The sequence below is a fragment of the Rhinopithecus roxellana genome, chromosome 10, assembly GCF_007565055.1.
Source record: "Rhinopithecus roxellana isolate Shanxi Qingling chromosome 10, ASM756505v1, whole genome shotgun sequence".
In the NCBI taxonomy this organism is placed as follows: Eukaryota; Metazoa; Chordata; class Mammalia; order Primates; family Cercopithecidae; genus Rhinopithecus; species Rhinopithecus roxellana.
Window position 1 is genome coordinate 23261579 of NC_044558.1, and position 20219 is coordinate 23281797.

The following is a 20219-nucleotide window of genomic DNA, read 5'->3' on the forward strand; positions in this document are numbered from 1 at the left end:
TTCCCTACAGTTCTTACTACAGTAGATAGTTATTCTTATCCTTTCAATGTAGTTATATTACAATTTAATTACATTATTATAATGTAGATCACTGTTTACATGATGACTATACAAATGCTACCCAGAGCTAGGTCATATAGTACAATATGAATCATTTTCCTCTTTTGCGCTGTTTTTGCTTGAACTAGAGTAACTCATTCTCTTGATTTTTTAATTTTCAAAGTTTTCTATGTACTTATTACTAATTCCATCTTACATTCTGCCAGTTATTTGGCAGAGTTTATCTAAATTGTCTAAATTTCAAGATGTTCAGATGCATCAGATGTGTAATCAGTTTCATCTTCCTGAGAAAATTACTCTGGAGCCTTCTGACATGTTCCAATCTGAATTCTTGCCTTCCACTCTTGTTACAAATTATCATCTTGGTATCTTCCTTTACCAATATCCTAGGATTCTCTTTGTCTTTCACTTTTGTGGCATCTTCTGTTTCCTGTGTATCATTTCTTACACTTTTTTATTGTGCCCTCGTTTTGCATAAGATTATGTGGATGGTATTATTTTTGTGATCATGCATACTGTTATGGGTCAAATTGTGACCATCTAAAATTCACATGTTAATATCCTAACCCCCAGTATCTCAGAATGTGGCCTTATATGGTGATAGGGTCTTTAAAGAGGTAATTATATTAAAATGAAGTTATTAGGATGGGCCCTAATCCATTATGACTGGTGCACGTTATATAAGAGAAAATTAAAACACAGACATATACACATAGAAGATCATGTGAAGACATATAGAGAAAACAGCTATCTACAAGTCAAGGAGAGAAAATTTAGAAGAAAAAACTCTGCTGACAGCTTGACCTTGGACTTTCAGCCTCCAGAACTGTGAGAAAACAAATTTCTGTTGTTTGAGCCACTCAGGATATGGTACTTTGTTATGACAGCCCAAGCAATGAGGTATATGTTCATTCTACTGCACTCATTATGATAGTTGGGCTAGGTATAGAATTCTATATAAAACCAAAATCTGTTTTCCTCACAATTTTTAAATTCTTGATCTTTTAACTTCTAAAATTAATATTCAGTATTCCTGCTGATAACTTCAAAAACATTCCAATTCCCAATTCTCTGTGTGTAACCTTTCTCCTCTATGGAACTTTATATAATTGTCTGTTTGGCCTCAGTATTCTAAAATATCATAGGAATGTATCTTGATGTGGTTCTATGTTTATTTATATTACTGGATGCTCAGTGAACCCTTTCAACCTGTATACTCTTGTCTGTCAGTTCAGAAATTTTTTCTTGAATAATTCTTGAATGTTTTAGCTAATTTATTCCTTTTTTGTCTTTCTGGAATTCCTATTTTTCAGTTATTGGGTTTCCTGGGCTGATCCTCTCATGTCCTTACTTTCCTCTTTTTTTGATAATCTGTGTATTTTTGCTCTGGGAGAATTCTTCAAGTTATTTTCTGGACCTTCACCCCACTTTTGTAGGTCACTTCATGCCCCAGTTCTAAGACTTTCTGGGATTGCATAGTATAAATACGATTGTTCTTGGGTTTTCCCCAGAGCTGGTTTAGCATTCAGTTTTTTCTAGTTTTCTAAGTCTATTATTACATAGATCTGTCTGCTTGGCACGTTTCAACATTTTGATGCTGTTGTTTTGCGCTATCTTTGTTCTTTGAGAGTTCCTACGGTTATTTAAACGTACACACCCACTATGCATGTTACTATCATTTTCATGGGATTTTGAGAGAGACAGAAAAATTGTATGCAAATATTTAATTTTCCATCTTTACTTGGAAGCTCAAGAGCAAGTGTTTCTTAATTTGTATTTAACACTTAGATAACAAAGATGATATCATGAAGTACAATTAGAAATGGCCATTTGTATAAGGAAAATGACTCACAATCCTTTACATTTCAGTAACCTGTCACCCTGATCTAAAAAAGAGGCTTTAAAATCTTTACCAAATCGTCAGAACTTTCAATATTATATATTTGGCCTAGCAATCTTCTCATCTTTTTACTCGTAAAATATCTACTCAAGATTAGAAGTTAGATATTGTGCTGCAGTTGCCTAAGGCCCAGAAAACTCTCAAAATAGGCCTTGTCACATAAAAAATTAATTGATTGCTTGGTTCCTACTTAGATTTTCATTAATTTGAGGACATAATATAAGTGACAGTTAACTGTATCACCTTTGCTTCTCCTTGTTAAAAAAGAAATACCTATTTAAAAGTCTAATTAAGAAAGTTTCCTGAAATATTCATTTTTAAGGCATTAACCTTCCCTTATTGTATTATGGAATAATACAACTTTAAACATCAGAAAAGACTGGTATGTTGGTTATCTGTTGCTACATAACAATCTACTACAAAACTTACTGACTTAAAACAACAAACATTTTATTTGCTTATTATTCTTTTGTTTTAGCAATTCGTGCTAGATTCAGCTGGGAAGTTCTTCCACTGCTTTCACCTGGAGTCAACATGTGGCTGGAGTTGTCCCTTTGCTCAATGAACTGGACAGTCCAAAATGGTCTCTCTCTGTCATTCACATAGCTGGGGGATGCTGCCAGCTCTTGGCTGCATTTCTGTCTGCATATGGCTCATCTTCAAAGAGGCTCATTTGGGCTTCTTTACCCTAGCAGCCTTGGGGCAGCATTCCAAGTGGGTAAGAATGGAAGCTGCAGAGCCTATGCCAAAAAATCATGGAAATTACTTCTGCCATATTCTGTAGATTAAAGCCATTCACAAATCCAGCCCAGATAAAAGAAGTAGAGAGGTAGAGTCTACCTCTTGATAAAAGGAGCAAGAAATTCACATCCCAAAGGAGTGTATATAGATAGGAGGAATCGTGGCTTTTTTTGTTTGTTTGTTTGTTTGTTTGCAATCTACCACAGACTACTGTCTGGCTGAAACTTATTCACATTTTTTCCACATATACTATCATTCCCATCCCAGGATCTCCATGGATCTCCTCCCAATATTGCATCAGGTTCAAAGTCTTGGATCTCATGTTCTGCATCAAGTGAGTTAAGGGTGAAAACCCTTGGCTACAACTCCTCAGGTGTACACTCTTTGTGAACCAGAGACCTGTGAATGTAAAAGATAAGTTACCTGCTCCCTACAACTCCAACACATAGTGATGGAACAGGGGCAGAATAATTGCAATAGGCACTGCCATTCAACATGGGGAACAACAGGAAGACTGTAGCAGTCACTCATTCACATTAATCTGAAACTCAGCTGGGCACATGCTTCAGGCTCCTTCACTCCAGGGGCAAAAAACTCACCTTGATTAGTTATCTGTTTCTGTTTCCTACTTTGCCACATGCCTTAAATTTTTAGATTCACGGATGTCAATAATGTAACTATAATTCTAAAATAATTGTAGTTACCCCTTCCTCCTGAAGTTTTTAACCATGTAGATTTTCATACCTTTGAGAATCCTTGTTTGTTTGGCCCACCTCAGAAATTCCATAATACATGTAAAAAAACAAATTGAAAAACCATCTTCCTTGCCTTTATTTCCCCAAAAGTAGTACCACATACAAAGCATCATCATAAAATGATACTGATTCTGAGAATCTTCAAATTAGAAAAAAAAGTTAAAATTTATCTATAATATAACCTGACAATTTCTGGAACACCCAGTGGTTCTCTATGGGGATCACATGATTTACTTATTTCCTTGGGGCCTAGAGTAGAGCATGAGACAAACCAAGCCCTGCCCTCACAGAGCTTACAGTCTGCAGGGGGAGAGGGACAGACAACAAAAATGTAGACACATCCCCACCTCATCCCAGCTCTATTTTTAAAAATTTTAGAGAGTAAAACATAAGAGAATAAAACAGGGTAATGGAAGAGAGAGACAGAATGAGTGAGAGAGAAAGAGAGATTATTGGGGCAGGAGAGTGACTATCTTAGCTAGGATGATGAAGAAGTGACATTTAATTTGAGACCAAAATGTTGGGAAGAAACAAGTTGTGTAAGAATCTGAGAAAAGCATGATCAAAAGCCTGGGCAATAACAGTCTGGGTTTGTTTGTTCAGGGTCAGAAAACAAGTTCAATGTTGCTTGTTTACAGTGAGCAAAGGGAAGAAGAGAGGAGATAGGGTCATTGGTGTGGGCAGGAGCCATGAAGGACTGTGTGGAAAGGTGAAGTCATTGCAGAGTTTTAAGTGGAAAAGGATAAGATTTTATTCATTTTTTAAAAAAATCATTGTGGTTGCTGTGTAGAGGATGGACAAAAGAAAGAGTGAAATTAGATGGTACAGTTAGGAGGCTATTGTAGTAGTCCTAGAAACAACTTTGAAGTAGGAGGGTGAGAAAGGGTCAGATTCAGGATAATATTTGGGAAGAGGAGCCCAGAGACCTTGATGGATTGGATTTTGGCCTTGAGAGAGAGGGTCAACGATGCATCTCAAGTTTGTGACTTGTGAAATTGGGTGCACTTCAGTTCTGTGTTTTCACTTGTATTTTAGGTTCAAGGGTACCTCTGGAGAAAAGGGAACTCTCATACCCTGCTAGTGGGAATGTAAAGTAGTTCAGCCATTGTGTAAAACAGTTTGGCGATTTCTCCAAGCATTTAAAACATAACTACCATTTGACCCAGCAGTGCCTTTTTTTAATATGGAAAAGCCTAGGGGAAGAACAGGTTTTTCCTTTATAAGAGTCCAGGTCAAAAGTGCTGTTTTAGAAATATTTGGTTTGAGATTTTTCTTAGACATCAAAGCAAGATGTCAAACAGGCAGTTGAATGTGGGAGTTCAGTTATTTACCAGCAAGGCTTTATGACCCACCTCAATACTTTATAGTCTCACTTTGTGACTGTCTAGCCCTGTCCTTGGGTAACTAAGACATGGTGACCCTCATTTCCTGACAAGTAGACATTCAATGAATTCCCCAAGGGCACACAGCTAAAGTGGAAGAGCAGGACTTGAACCAGGTCTTCTGGCAACCTACACATAGTCTTGTAGGGCACTGCTCACCCTCCTCTACTCTCCTGCTTGTTGTAATCAAGGGGAGAGGCAGGGTAAAGATACCATTCTGGAGTCAGTGGGTGTGCCACATCCTCAAAGTGTCACCCCTGACTTAGGCAATTGTTTATCTGTGCTGTTCATATAGTGTCCACCAGCTACAAGTAGCTACTTAAATTTAAATTTTAATCAATTAAAATTAAACTAAGTTAAAATTCACTTTGTTACTTTTACTAGTCACAGTTCAAGTGCTCAATAGCTACATGAGTGTCATATTGGATAGCACAGATAAAGAAAATTTTCATGATCTCAGAAATTTCTATTAAACAGTGCTGGAGTCTAGATTAATCTAAAGTTCCCTTCAGTTATATTAATTTGTGAAGAAAGTGTAGTCTTATCCTCAAAGCTGTGATCTAAGGGGAAAGTTTAGGAAAAAAAGAAAGTTACCTACTTTAAAATTAGCATATTTTATAATAAGCTGATTTTAGATCCAGCATTAATGAGCACCTTTCCCCAGCTCACACCCTTGAATATTTGTGTGTTTCTCATGTTATCTATTAAGAGTATAGGTTCCTCTGAGGAGGGAAACTAGGTTTTTTTCACCTTGCATTCCCCTCTCTGTAAATCTGTAACACCCATGTCCATATTATACACATCCTCAATACATACTGCTTTGCACAGAACAAACATAATATTTACTTGCTAAATGATCCAGCATATCACAGCATTTTACAACGTTACTGTGGACAGTTTGCCACAGGAAGAACCTATCAATCAGAGAGCAAAAAAACTCCAGGAGGTCTGTAGCTAAAACCCAATTGCATGGCATATTTGTTTCTCATTTCTCCCTTCCTAGCAAAAGGGATATTGGGACCTCTATCTTCCACCACCCTGGGTGAAAACGAGGTTGCTCACTACCCCAGAAAGCAGAAAGGTCGAGCTTAGAGGGGAGTCAGTGGGAGGTTCAGGCCCTGGTCTGCCCATTACTTCGTGAGCAGGCCAGCAAGGTCTTCCTCACAGGGTGCGATGGAGGCATGCAGAAAGCCCTTCACACACACATGCATGCAGGCAGACCTGGGCCCCTTGAAGTTCCCTTCACAAACACAGGAGAAGATTTGGAGCAAAACAGATGGTTTCTGAATTCCTCCTTGACACTTGCTGGTTGTGTGTCTTTGGGCAAATTATATTAGCCCTTCAAAGTAGCAGGATAAGGAGATGTGTGGATATAGGCCTTGATCACAGAGTTAATGCTACACCCTTTCAGCAGTTTATTCCCCTCCTCACTGAATTTCAGGGGGAACGTGAGAGCAAACCTAGAACAGAAGTGTGCTTTCCTTTTAATTTTTCTTTTTAAAAATATTTCAAATGTTTTTTAAGAGGCAGAATCTCACTCTGTCACCCAGGCTGGAGTGTTGTGTTCATAGCTCACTACACTCTCTAACTCCTGGGCCTAAGGGATTGCCCTGCGTCAGCCTCCTGAGGAGCTGGGACTACAGGTTCACACCACCACACCCAGCTAATTTTTTTTTTAAATTTTTTGTAGAGATGAAGTCTTACTATGTTGCCCTGGTCTTGAACTTTTGGCTTCAAGCGGTCCTCTTGCATTTGCCTCCCAAAGTGCTGGGATTGCAGGCATGAGCTACTGCACCCAGCCAAAAATTGTAGTTTTTTTAATGTCTAATAGTACTTACACATGGGAAAAATTTCCTAAGTATGTACAATGAAGTTTCCCTCCTGCCTATCCAGCCACCCAGTTTTCCCCAGAGGCAACCAATGTTTCCTGAGGTGTATGTGTCCTCCCATGGTCAATCTGTGCATGCACAAGCAAATATGTCTATCAGCATATTCATTTGCATGTACTTCCTAACATGTGCACATTTTCCTCTGACACAAATAACTCTGTGACTGTTTTGAACCTTTTCTCCCTGTCCTGTCTTAGAGATTTTTTTTAGATCTATACCAAGGGCCCTTAATCTATTTACAGGTGCAGAATATTCCACTGTAGAGTTGTACCATAATTTTCTTATCCTATCCCCCACTGATTAATTATTTAGGTTATTTCCAGGCTTTTGCTATTATAACCCATGCCATAATGAACATTGTTGTACATCTGTCACTTTGTACATGGGTAAGTATATTTGTAGAACACATTTCTAAAATAAAAGGAATCCCTAGATTAGATGGTATGTAGTGAAGATATATATGTAGTTTTGACAGACCTGACCAAATGGCCCTAAAGATTTGTATGTTTGCTATCCCCCCAGCAATGCATGGGAGTGGATATGAGTTTCCAAGCTAATGTGAAGTCCTGCTCAGAGACTGAGAACCAAGTCTCATGTTTGCCAGAGTTGCTTAGCTTACATTGTGTACATGAGGGGGTGGGGGATATGTGTGTGTATGAGAGAGAGACTTCATTTGGAGAAAGCTGTGGCTAAGTGTGAGAACCATGATATGGGAAATCGTCACTGTTCCTTCTCATAATCCTCCAGTTTGAAAGAGTGACCCACAAAATGAAAGTGCTCTACACTCCGCAGGAAGATCCTTAGACATGCAGTGTGAAGGCAGTAGTTCAGCTGATAGCTAGAAGAGATGGCAAGAGCAAGAGCAGAGACCAGGATTATAAGAAGATGAGATTTAGTCTTATAGCTCCTGTGTTAGGCCATTTGCATTGCTATAAAGGAATACCTGAGACTGGGTAGTTTATAAAGAAGGGAGGTCTATTTTGGCCACAGTTATGTAAGCCTGTACAGGAAGCATAGCACCAGAATCTGCTCTTGGTGAGGACTTAGGAAGCTTCCAATCGTGTTGGAAGGTGTAGAGGGAGCAAGCATGTCAGATGGCAAGAGTGGCAGCAAGGGCAAGGTGGGGCAGAGGGGAAGTGGGGAGCCATACTCTTGTAAACAACCAGCTCTTACATAACTACCAGAGTGAGAACTCACTCATTGCCATGGGGGTGGCACCAAGACATTCGTGAGAGATCCACCCCCATGAATCAAACACCTCCCACCAGACCCCACCTCTAACACTGGGGATTCCATTTCAAAATTAGTTTTGGAGGGAGCAAACATCCAAACTATATCAGTCGCCAGCATTAGCTAGTGTTCTTCAGATGGTCAACTCATCTGATCCAACTTTAAGTGTTTCTCATGTGCTAAGCCCTTTACCTGTGCTGAAAATGCAGAGATGAGCATGGCCAGTTTCTGCCCTCAAGAAACTCGTTCAAGGAAGTGGGCCATGTGGGCAGACGGCTTTCATAGAATGTGATAGAAACTACAGCAATTATGACAGCTAACTCTGAGAACATCTTCAATGCCAGTCAGTGGGCTCGGCACTACTTGTCATCTCACTACAACAGTAGCCCTGTGAAGGTGATTACAGTGTTATCCCTATTTCACAGAAGAGGAAACCAAGACTCAGAAAAGTTGAGGGGTAGCCCTGAAACCACATCATAGGTGGCACTACTGGAGTATATGCTGAGGTCTGTCTGACTTCAGAGCATTGAGATGAATCAGAGATGATGTTGAGCATACCCAAAGCTAAAAGTCCCTCCTCCTCTTCCACCAGTGGTTCTTTGCTTCCTTCTCTTTTTATTGCATCACATTAATTGTTCTCATGCTGCTAATAAAGACACACTCAAGACTGGGTAATTTATAAAGAAAAGGAAGGTTAATGGACTCACAGTTCCACATGGCTGCAGAGGCCTCACAATCATGGTAGAAGATGAAGGAGGAGCAAAGGCACATCTTCCATGGTGGCAGGCAAGAGAGATCATGTACAGGGGAACTGCCTTTATAACACCATCAGATCTCATGAGACTTACTATCATGAGAGCAGCACTGGAAAAACCTGCCCCCATGATTCAATTACCTCCCACCAGATCCCTCCCATGACACATGGGGATTATGGGAACTACGATTCAAGATGGGTGTGGGGACACAGCCAAACCATGTCAAGCACCACACTGCATTTCAGAGCGAGGGCATGGAAGTCAAGCCAGAGCCTCTGGGGAAGATATGGTCTGAGCTGAGGTTTAGAAACAAATGAATAAAAACGTGGAAACGAGCAATCTGGGCAGAGAAACTCTCAGCTGACCTCCAGGAAACCCAGCTTCCAGGCCTCAGGAAGTAGCTGGCAAACAGAGGCAGGCAAGCAAGCAGAGTGGCCACAGGGTCAGCCTTTGGAGCCATACTGCCTGAGTTCAAATGCTGGCTTGGCCCCTTTTTAGCTCGGTGACGTTGGGTGCATCACTTAACCTCTCTGATTCCTCACCTGTGAAATGTGGCTAATAAGTACTTCCCTTATGGGTTGAAATAGGGATTGAATGAGTTCCTGTATTGAGACTGTTTAGAATAGTGTCTGGCACGTGCCCTGTGTGTTTATTCCTCTACAAAACCTCCAGGTTCCAGGTACAGCTTAGATGTAAGGAAAAGAAAAACAAAAATGTGAAGCTTGTCTGTGGTACTTATTATAGAGAACAGTTACATGTGCTCAGAAAATGTAATGCGATGCTATAAAAAGAGAAGGAAGCAGAAAACCATTTAATGGAGGAGGGACATGCGCTTTTGGCCTTGAATTTTCTTGTCAAGCATAGTTGTGCTTATCAGCTTTCAGTTGTCATCTAGAATTGTGAGTCAAAATGGGCTTTTTTATTTGTTGTCTATTTCTTTATGACATCTTTACTTGGTATTAAAATGTAATGGCCTGTCTCAAATCAGGTGAAAAAGCAGAGGAGGATAAAATACAAAGAAACACATTCAATGAGACTCTTGCTTTTCTTCTCTTCCTCTTTGATGCTATGAAATGTTTTCAGAAAACCTGAGAGATAAATATCAGATAAATGCTGCAGCATCCTCATTTACCCACACAGCGTTTATCACTCATCCACCAAGTCAAATTACCTTTCTCCAAGAGCAGTATTCGGTAAGAGAATCCAAGAGAAGTAAAAGTGAAAGAAAAATACTTCAATAAATCAGTTCTCGTGATTTACTTTTTGTCTCTATATTCCCTGGCCTTTCTCTCCTTTATCTGTTATCCCAGAGTCACATTTCCAGCCCTGTTTCCAAACGAAACCCCATGCTTGGACCAGTCTTTCTCGAGCCCAATTTTTTCTCTTCCTCTTATTATTTGAACAACTCCTGAGAATTCATCTCCTTGAAGAAAAACATTTAATAGCAAATTCCCCATCATAAATTACCATGACCCTCACATACCTGTGTATCAGCCACTCACTGGATCCCTGGGCTACAGAAGTTATGATTCAGGCTTTTGTCCTGAGTGAGCTCATGGTCTTACATGGTAGGAAAGGCATGCAGAAGGAGGTTGACCTTGCCTTTCTCTGCCATACACTCATGTTCATTTCCTTGATGCTCTCACTTCCCCAATTGACCAACCTTCTCAAGGACAAGGATTTTATTTGTTTTGTTGACCATTGTATAATTAGTACCTTAAGGGAGTGTCCTCAGTAAACATTTGATGAACAAATGAAAACAAATAAAATACAATATAGAATGATCAGTAAATTGATGTGCTTGCAAAATAAAGAATAGCACAAAGGAAGGAGTAACTGAATGCTTTGGGGGACAGAAGTGCAGTTGGAGGGGTGGGGAGACTTTTTGGAGGAGGTGACTTCTGAGCTGAATGTTGGGGATAATGCCTACATTTATATGCCTTTGCATGATGTCCAGCTTATAGGAAGTGCCCAAGGAGTTTGCTGAGTTGATAAACTTTGTAATTTATGAAGGAGTCATAGATACAGTATCTCTAATACTCTACCATTTTTTGCAATCCTAACAAGGGGAGACATGGCAATTTCATGCTGGATTATGTAGCTCTGGAAGCTCTGCTACCTAGAAAACCTCTTAGTAAGGTACAAGCACCTACTGGAAAGCTATGTATGTATGTGTGTGTGTGCACACACACACATGCACACACACACATCACACACATACCTGCACATGCACCCTTGACAAAGTAGACTGGCTGGGGCAGTTGCTGGGAGACAAATCAATCTTAAGTGTGTGCTTTAGAGGAAAGATCCCATTCACGAAAGAACATGGAAAAGGTAAGGATAGAGGTGATTTCCAGAGGCTGGCCTCTCACCTCACCTGTGAGCCAGACCACAGCTCATTACCTAACTCCTATATCCACCACCCAAGCCAGTTTTATATCTTAAAATTTCTGAAAATTCATTGATTATGCCATGGGAGAGGCTAAGGTAGAAGAGAAGAGGAGAGAAAAACAAAATGAATTTTTAGTTGAATTTATATAATGACCTTACTGAGAAAAAAACAAGATACAAGACCTAAACGTGCTATTAGTTTATTTTTAGGTTTCTTAATTTTGTTTAGCTCCAGCTCCTTCCTGACATGAATGATGTTCATGCTGAAAACCAAAACTACTCATACCTGTGAGCCTACTCTCCTGGTGTGATCTGTGGCTCCCTCAGGCTGTTCCAGACACACCCTGTCTATGACTGATTGAAAACATCTGCATCTGAGCAACACCAAATTATAACAAAAATTAGATCCATCATCTCCAGTTAATTCTCAACTTGTGTTTTTAATATATGTGTGCAGCTTCATCATACACAACAAGGAAACGTTCTTCAACAATGCCACAAGAAGTAGAATCGTGCATCACATTTTACAAAGAATAAAATATGAAGAAGGAAAAAATAAGATTGGTAAGTAGTATATTAGTATAACAAACTACATTTGGCATTTGGGAATTACAGACTTTTTCCCTTGGTTTTATTAAGCTTGTATCAATTCTAGCAATGCTTGTCACTTATAAAACCCCTAACTAATCCTTTGATGAATAATTCACAGTGTAAAATCTTCATCGCATCCTTAAATACCTTCTTTAAATAGCATGTCGTCTCATTTGTCTAAGATCATGGAGAAATTCTCTCATTTTAGAAAATGTTGTGTGCCAGGCACTGAACTAGATGTTGGGGAGATAAGCGTAGTTCTGTTCTGGAGCTTGTGTTCAAGAAATTAAAAGCAGACAATAAACAAATAAGTAAATACAATAACTAACATAAAGAAATTAAACTGGATGATGATACAGAAATAGGCTGGCAAAAGGTAGGAGTTAGTTCAAGCTGAGATTTGATGATGAGGGCAAGCATCACTGAGAAGCTGAAATTTGAACTGAGACCTGAACGCTGGGGAACCAGTGTGGGAAGATGGAGGGGTAGGGTGTTCCATGCAGAGGGAGCTGTAAGCATGGAGATGAGCTGTCCCACATAAGCAACTTCTTCAGTCATCTCCTCCGTTAAATAGCCTCCACCATATATATTTTAGGCATTTTTATGAGAATGTGTCCATATTATATTATACATTTCCTGCCTTGTTAAACAGATTATTATATATCAGGAAGGGTTGGGTGGCTTTGTTTTTATCTCTTTTTCTAGCAAGTTTTTTTATCAATAGTTTTAATAATGACCTATATCAGTCAGGGTCTAATCAGGAGACAAAAGCACAAGTAAATTGAACAGAGGAAGTTTTATATAAGTAATTAACTATGACAGGGGATTTGAATAATGGAGGGTTGGCTAGTCAAGGGTAAGAATAACTCTAAAGAATAGAGAAGTAGCAGATATTAGGAGCAGCTACCACCCCTGAGAAGACTCCTTCCTACAGTGCTAAGCTGCAGATCCTGCTGGAAGAGGTACAGCCATGGCAGTGCAGTTTGCTGGGGGCTCTAGAAATCTGCCCTCTGGAGTACTGGGGGAAGCTGCCTGGAGTGGCTCCAGGGAAGTCATTCTTTGGGAGTTGCTACATCAGCAGCACTACTCTGTGAAGCCCCCCGAGAGAATACTGGAAATCTGCCTTTGGGGAGTACCGTGTGTTTCCAGCCACCACACACTGCAGGAGCTGGGTACTATAGAAGTATGTGCCGCAGAACCCTGCTGAGGTATCATACTGGTATCAGGAAGAGAAACCCCTTCCTCCTCCAGTGTCCCTCCCAGTGCCTTCTGCTGGCAAAGCTTAACGTTGAATCAGCTGTTAAAGGAGAAATAGTTACAAGGTCCAGCTCCATTATTGCAAAGCAGGCAATGAAGTTGCATTTGGAGCTGAAGGGAAATAAGTTAATACCTGGTGCATAGCCCAGATGACCTGTTCATCAAGCTTTCAGGTAGGGTGAAACTAGAAGATTGCATTAAATGACAAGACTCAGTAGCTGGCACTCAGCCAAATCCAGCAAGGTGACATTTAATAATTTTGCATTGACCATTTCTAATGTGTATTTTCTTTTTCTTTCAATCTTTTAAAAAATATTTACTAATTCAATGAAAATGTTATTTAAACATGCATTTGGTAATTAATGAGATTTGAGATTTTGTCAAATTTTTATTTTATTCATTTACATTTGTTTGAATAGAAAAGGAAGTACATAGAATATTACATTAATATAACTAAAAAATTTTAAAAATAATTTTTAATGTAAAGTCTTACAGTCAAATTTAGCAAAACAACTACCTTGGTACACTGTGGGAGAAATGTTGCTCAACATCATAAGAGGAACAGATTTGGGAGTTGAGCTGAATGCAAGCTTGGTGTGAGTCACCAGCATAATGAAACTGCCAAAAACAAAAAAAAAAAACAAACAAAAAAAAACCCGCCTACTTTGATCGCAAGCTGCATACGTTAAAATATAACATGGAGAAATAGATAGCTTCCTAGTCCAGATCTGATTACAAATGGAATATTATGTTTTGTGAGAGTCAATGTTTGGGGGTATGGTGAAATCAAACCTGATTTAGGTCTTTCTTCACTTTGATGGATTGTAGTTAAACTTTCAGTAAAGTCTTCCGTGACCATTCCAACTTGAATGAATTCTTCCCTCTTCTGAATTCCTGTGGCAACTATTTTTGGAGTCTATTTGATAGTTAGTCATATACAACTCTTCTTTTGTTGTCTTGAATTACATTCAATGACATGAAAATCTACCACATAAAGAGAACCACTCATAACATTTGCATACTGAATAATTTAAATGTTACCTTGGTTACTTTTTTATCTTAATTTCTTATTCATTCATACAGTTTTTAGAAACAAACTTAGGATGTGCTATGCATCCTTTTTATCGTACTTTTTTAACATCGTGCCATAAGCATACTAGAAAGTAAGTGAGTGAAAGTGAAGTTATTATTGCAGTAGCTGTTCTGAATCATTTCATAAAATGCAAATAACTCCAAATGGCATCTTCACTAATAATGGTATTATTTGCAATACACCTCATGACTTTTTTTTTTTTTTTTTTTTTTTTTTTTTTTTTTGAGATGGAGTCTCGCACTGTCACCCAGGCTGGAGCGCAGTGGTGGGATCTCGGCTCACTGCAACCTCTGCCTCCCAGGTGCAAGTGATTCTCCTGCCTTAGCCTCCCGAGTAGCTGGGATTACAGGTGCCTGCCACCACACCCGGCTGATTTTTGTTATTTTTAGTTGAGATCGGATTTCATTATGTTGGCCAGACTGATCTCGAACTCCTGATCTCGTGATCCGCCTGCCTTGGCCTCCCAAAATGACTCTTTATAAGACACTAGTGTATTGAGAATCTGCAGCTGAATGCTGCTCATCTAGATAACAAGATCCTTAACTGTAAATAAGCTACCTTATTTATCTTTATATCATCACTGCCTGGCACAGTGCCTGGCATATAGTGGGAGTTCAATAAAGTCATGCTGAATGGAAATTGTGCCTAATTTTGCATATCAAAATGTGTGCTGCTTTTATAAGCAAAAGAAGGACAGAGACAGTGATTTTTAAATTTTCTGAAGAAGCACAGGAAGTGTAGTATTTTGCTAGTCAGAAAAGGTCTTTATAAAAGTTTCTTTCATTTGATGAAATAAGGCGTTTTCTATTCAAAGACCTCCGTGTTTTGAAAATTGGTAATAGGCCAGGCCCACTGGCTCACACCTGGAATCCCAGAAATTTGGGAGGCTGAGGCAGGAGGATTTCTTGAGCCAAGAGTCTGAAGCCAGCCTGAGCATAATCCTGTCTACAAAAAAATACAAAAAATTACCCAGGTGTGGTGGTGAGTACCTGTAGTCCCAGCTATCAGGAGACTGAGATGGGGGATAACTTGAGCCTGGGAGGTCAAGGCTGCAGTAAGCTGAGACTGTGCCACTGCACTCCAGCCTGGGCAACAGAGTGGGAGTCTGCCACAACAAAGAAAAAGAAAAGAAAGAATAAAAGAAAATTGGTAATGATGAACTGGAATCATATCTAATTAGAAATAACCAATCAGAAAGTAAGTTATTAACCCACAACCAAGCATTATGCTGAAAAACATGGAGTAAAGCTACAAATGGTCTGTTGATTCAATATTTCATTGTCATATTTGGTTTTGTAAATAAAAGAAACATGTTACAAGAAATTTTAATTTCTTGATGGAACTAATGTTTATCCAGTATTATTTTTTGCCTGAAACTCTTTCTGAAAGTGGCATCTTGCACGAGCCAACATCGATTTGAAATAACGTGAAAATACTGATTTGTAAACATGATTCATAAGGATATTTTAGTGGAATATAAACTGCCACTATATAAGTTTTTCAGCTTCACTCTGAATTTATTACAACTGTAAAAATCAAACCTGGTAAAACCCACTTTCAAAATAGAGCAATATGATAGCTCAACAAAGATTTATTTAACAATATGGGTGCCTACAATAAATCTTGAAATTGATTCATATTTTTGAATTTGGTGCTTAGAGGAGAAATTAGTAAAGTGAAAAATACTTCAAATATTGCTACTTTCTCACTTTGCAGGACTTTGATAAATTATGATAAACTTATAAAAGTTATCATCCGAGGCCAGGCATGTTGGCTTATGCCTGTAATCCCAGCACTTTGGGAGGCCAAGGCAGGTGGATCACTTGAGGTCAGGAGTTCGAGATCAGCCTGACCAACGTGGTAAAACTCCATCTCTACTAAAAATACAAAAACTAGCTGAGCATGGTGGCATGCACCTGTAATCCCAGCTACTTGGGAAGCTGAGGCATGAGAATTGCTTGAACCCTGGAGGCAGAGGTTGCAGTGAGCCAAGATCGTACCGCTGCACCCCAGCCTGGGCAAGAGTGAGACTCTATCTCAAAAAAAAAAAAAAAAAAAAGTTATCATGCGAGTCTCTTATTAGGTCCCTGTGAATCCTATTTTTTCTAATATCTGGGATGTTTGAAAGTTATTAATGAGATATGTGGAATTCTCAATAGAGACTCCAGAGAATCAAAGCTTTCTATGTAATCATTCATTACAAAGGTATTTATTGGGGCCTCTGATGCGTTAGACAAACTATAAGGCCTTGTGATATTTGTATTTCAAATGCTTTTCTTGGATATTTAGTATTAATGTCAAGCATCTTAAAACATATTAATGTGTTACTATAATTAAAATCATCCACATATTGATTGATCCTCCATCAATGAAAAGTGAATCAGTGCATGTGCCATTTTCCAGTTAGGCTAAACCTCTAGATTCTGGTAAGGATCTAAAGCATGGGTAGCATTCCTCTCAAGCCACTTGAGAAACATCATTATGATCATCTTCTTTGAGGTGTATTTTAGGAAGTAGCATAATTCTTGATCTGAAAGGAGCTTTAAAGATCAACACGTTAAACTTCCACTTCTGGCCAAGATGGAGCGACAGGCACAAGATTGACTCTCCCATGGGAAACAATCACAAAAGAAAAAACAGACAAAATGTATGAAACAACTATTTTCAAGATACCGAATATTTGGGCGACCCAAAACAAGGATCTCTGAGAGACAGAAAACAAATGAAATGAGCCCTGCTGGACCCCATCTTACCACCTTGACATAGTTTCTAGACAGCACCATGAAAAGCAAGAATGTAGGCAGGACCTGAAAGACTCTTAAGTTGAGAAGTTGTTGCTAGAAGTTGGGAAACAAAGGCAGCTGGAGTTCACAGAAAGAAGTATCAGAAAGCAAAGAACTGCACAGAGCTTGAACCTCGAAGATCTGCAGAGGTCTCCCTCAAGTATTCAGCAAGTGCTGATCAATGCATACATGTCAGGAGAATACACAAGGCCAGAGAAAGAATCATCCAAATGAATTTCTGGTAAGACTGGAACACCTCATAATTCACAGAGCAATGAGGAGAATACTCAGAAAAGTCTTTCCTCCTGGAAACATAAAGAAAATTTAGCAAATAAAGTTTAATAATGTTTAACAAGGATAATACATCATGACCAAGTAGGATTTATCCTGGACTACAAGGTTGGCTTAGTATATGAAAATCAATCAATATAATTCACCATAGTAGCAAACTAAAAAATAAAAACCATATGATCATGTTTACGAACATGGGAAAAGCATTTCACAAAGTTCAACATCCATTACAGATAAAAACTCAGCAAACTACTAATAGAAATTATCTTCCTCAACCTCATAAAATACATCTATGAAATACTTATAGTTAAAATTATACTTAATGATAAAAGACTGAATGTTTTCCTCCTAAGATAATGAATGGCACAAGTGTGTCTGCACTTACCACTTGTATTCATTTTACTATCTGGTGAAATAATATAAAAAGAGTTAAAACTGTCCTTATCACTTTGGGAGGCCGAGATGGGCAGATCACAAGGTCAGGAGATCGAGACCATCCTGACCTACACGGTGAAACCCCATCTCTACTAAAAAATACAAAAAACTAGCTGGGCGAGGTGGCGGGCGCCTGTAATCCCAGCTACTCGGGAGGCTGAGGCAGGAGCATGGCGTAAACCCGGGAGGCGGAGCTTGCAGTGAGCTGAGATCCGGTCACTGCACTCCAACCTGGGCGACAGAGCGAGACTCCGTCTCAAAAAAAAAAAAAAAGTCCTTATAATCAGATGACATGATCGTCTATAAAGAAACTCACAATGGAATCCATAAAAAGGAACTAATAAGTGAATGTAGCTAGGTTGCAAAAAATGAGATTGATATAAAAACTCAATTGTATATCTGTCAATCTGCAACAAACAGTGAGAAACTGAGATTTTAAAAACCAAATCACTTATAATTAGCCCCCAAATATGAAATACTAAATACTTGAGGATAAATCAAACAAAAGATACTTAAGAATTATACACTGAAAACTACAAAACATTGCTGAGATAAATTTAAGAAGACCTAATAAATGGAAAGATATACCATGTTTATTAGTCAGAAGACTCAATATTGTTAAGACGTCAGTCTTAACAAATTGATCTATAGATTCAGTGCAATCCAGTCAAACTCCCAGAGGGTGTTTTATGTGTGCATATGTGAAAATTGACAAATGAATTAAAAAATTTATAGGAACGTAAAAGGACCTAGAATAGCCAAAACAACTCTGAAAAAGAACAAAAAGTCAAGTCTTTGACTTGAGACGAAGGGTCAAAGTCAATTCAGTGGGTAAAGAATTGACTTTTCAACATGTGATACGGAAACAATTCAAACCCATGTGCAAAAAATGAATTTGGGAAAACTCATATAGAAAAGTTAACTCAAATGGATTATAGTTCAAAGTGTAAAATTTAAAACCATAAAAATTCCAGGAGTAAATAGAAAATCTTTGTTATCTTGGGTTAGTCAAGGATTTCTTAAAGATAGTAAAAGCACAATTCATAAAAGAAGAAGAAAATGGATAACCTCGACTTCAAAATTAAAACTTCCCTTTTCAAATGATGTTTTCAAGAGAATGAAAAGAAGGGTGGGGCCAAGATGGCTGACTAGAAACAGAACTGATCAGAGGTTTCTATCAAAAAGAACCATCATTAGTGTGTGAATCCTTCATTGGCAACCAAGGTATCCAGGTTCTCTCATCAGAGCTGACTAGGTGGCTGAACTTGATCCACAGAGGGGAAGGAAGGTGCAGCGGCCCACCTGAGAGCCACACGGGCCAGGGGAGCCCCCATCCCCCAGCCAAGGGAGGCAGTGAGTGAGTGTGCTACTCAGCGGGGGAAACCGTGCTTTATTCCATGGAACTGTGCAACCCATGAATTGGAAGATACCACTCAGGAACCCATGCCACTGGGACCTAGAATGCCAACCCTGGAGCCGCACAGAGATTCTCAACAACCTCTCAGCTGGAATCTGCCTAACCCTGGGGAGCTCCTGGAAGGAGGGGTGACCAGCACCACAGCTGCTGCTGCCTGCTGCCTAAGCCATTTGAGCTCCTTGGGGGAGGGGGAGCAGCCAGCACTGGGACTCATAACTACCTAATAAGCTAAGCTGTCTGTGTGGGGAAAGGGTGGCATCCATCTCTATAGCTCCAGACCATGCTTTTCCCCTGCTAGAGCCAGGTAGGCTGGATGGCTTGGTCCCCAAGAGTGGTCCGCCACAGCCCAACACACTGGGTGTGGCAGACTGCAACCAGAGTGCCTCTTCAGGCCTGACCCTGACATATCCTTCCTCACTTCATGTATGGTGGGGCTTCCCTACAGGAACTCCAACAATTCCAGCCAGAGGCTCAGGGACAGAACCTGGATCTCCCTGGGCCTGAGCCCCTAGCAAGAGGAATGGCCACAGTCTCTGCAGACCAGCAGACTTAGCCCAGATTGCCCCCCAGCAAGGCACACTGCCTCCACCAAGGGACAGTCAAAATGCTTCGTTAAATGGGTCCCATTTCCCTTGCCACCAAAATGGGTGAGACCTTCCAACAGAGTTGTCAGACACCCTGTACAGGAGTGATCCTACTGGCATCAGGTTGGAGCCCGTCCAGGTCAGAGATCCCCGAAGAAGGAGCAGGCACCCATCTTTGCTGTTCTCCAGCCTCCTTGAGTGACATCTCCAGGTGCAGGAGTGAACCAGATAAATAGGGCCCAAAGTGAACCCCTGGCAAACCACAGCAGCCCTACAGAAGAGGGACCTGACCAGTGAAAGAAAAACAAACAGAAAGCAACAGCAACAGCACCAATAACAAAAGAAGTCCTCACAAAAACTCCATTCAATAGTCAGCAGCCTCCAAGATCAAAACTAAACAAACTTACAAACATGAGAAAGAATCAATGAAAATATGCTGAAAACCCAAAAGGACAGAGTTCCTCTTCCCCTCCAAGTGATTGGAACGACTCTCTGGCAAGGGCACAGAACTGGATGGAAGATGAGATGGACAAACTGACAGAAGTAGGCTTCAGAACATGGGTAATAAAAAACTCCACTGAGCTAAAGGAGCATGTTCTAACCCAATGCAAAGAAGCTAAGAACCTTGAAAAAAGGTTACAGGAACTGCTAACTAGAGAGAGTTT

General features: G+C 39.7%; 1 protein-coding gene across 3 annotated transcripts in view; it reads left to right on the plus strand.

Moving 5' to 3' along the window:
• Positions 1 to 20219, plus strand: part of ANO4 (anoctamin 4) — a 325664-nt gene that overhangs the window by 210334 nt on the left and 95111 nt on the right. For all 3 annotated transcript variants that reach the window (XM_030939837.1, XM_030939838.1, XM_010357207.2), the window contains one exon: positions 11561 to 11667. In XM_030939837.1, the coding sequence (XP_030795697.1) occupies positions 11561 to 11667 (107 nt within the window). The remainder of the gene's footprint in view (positions 1 to 11560; positions 11668 to 20219) is intronic.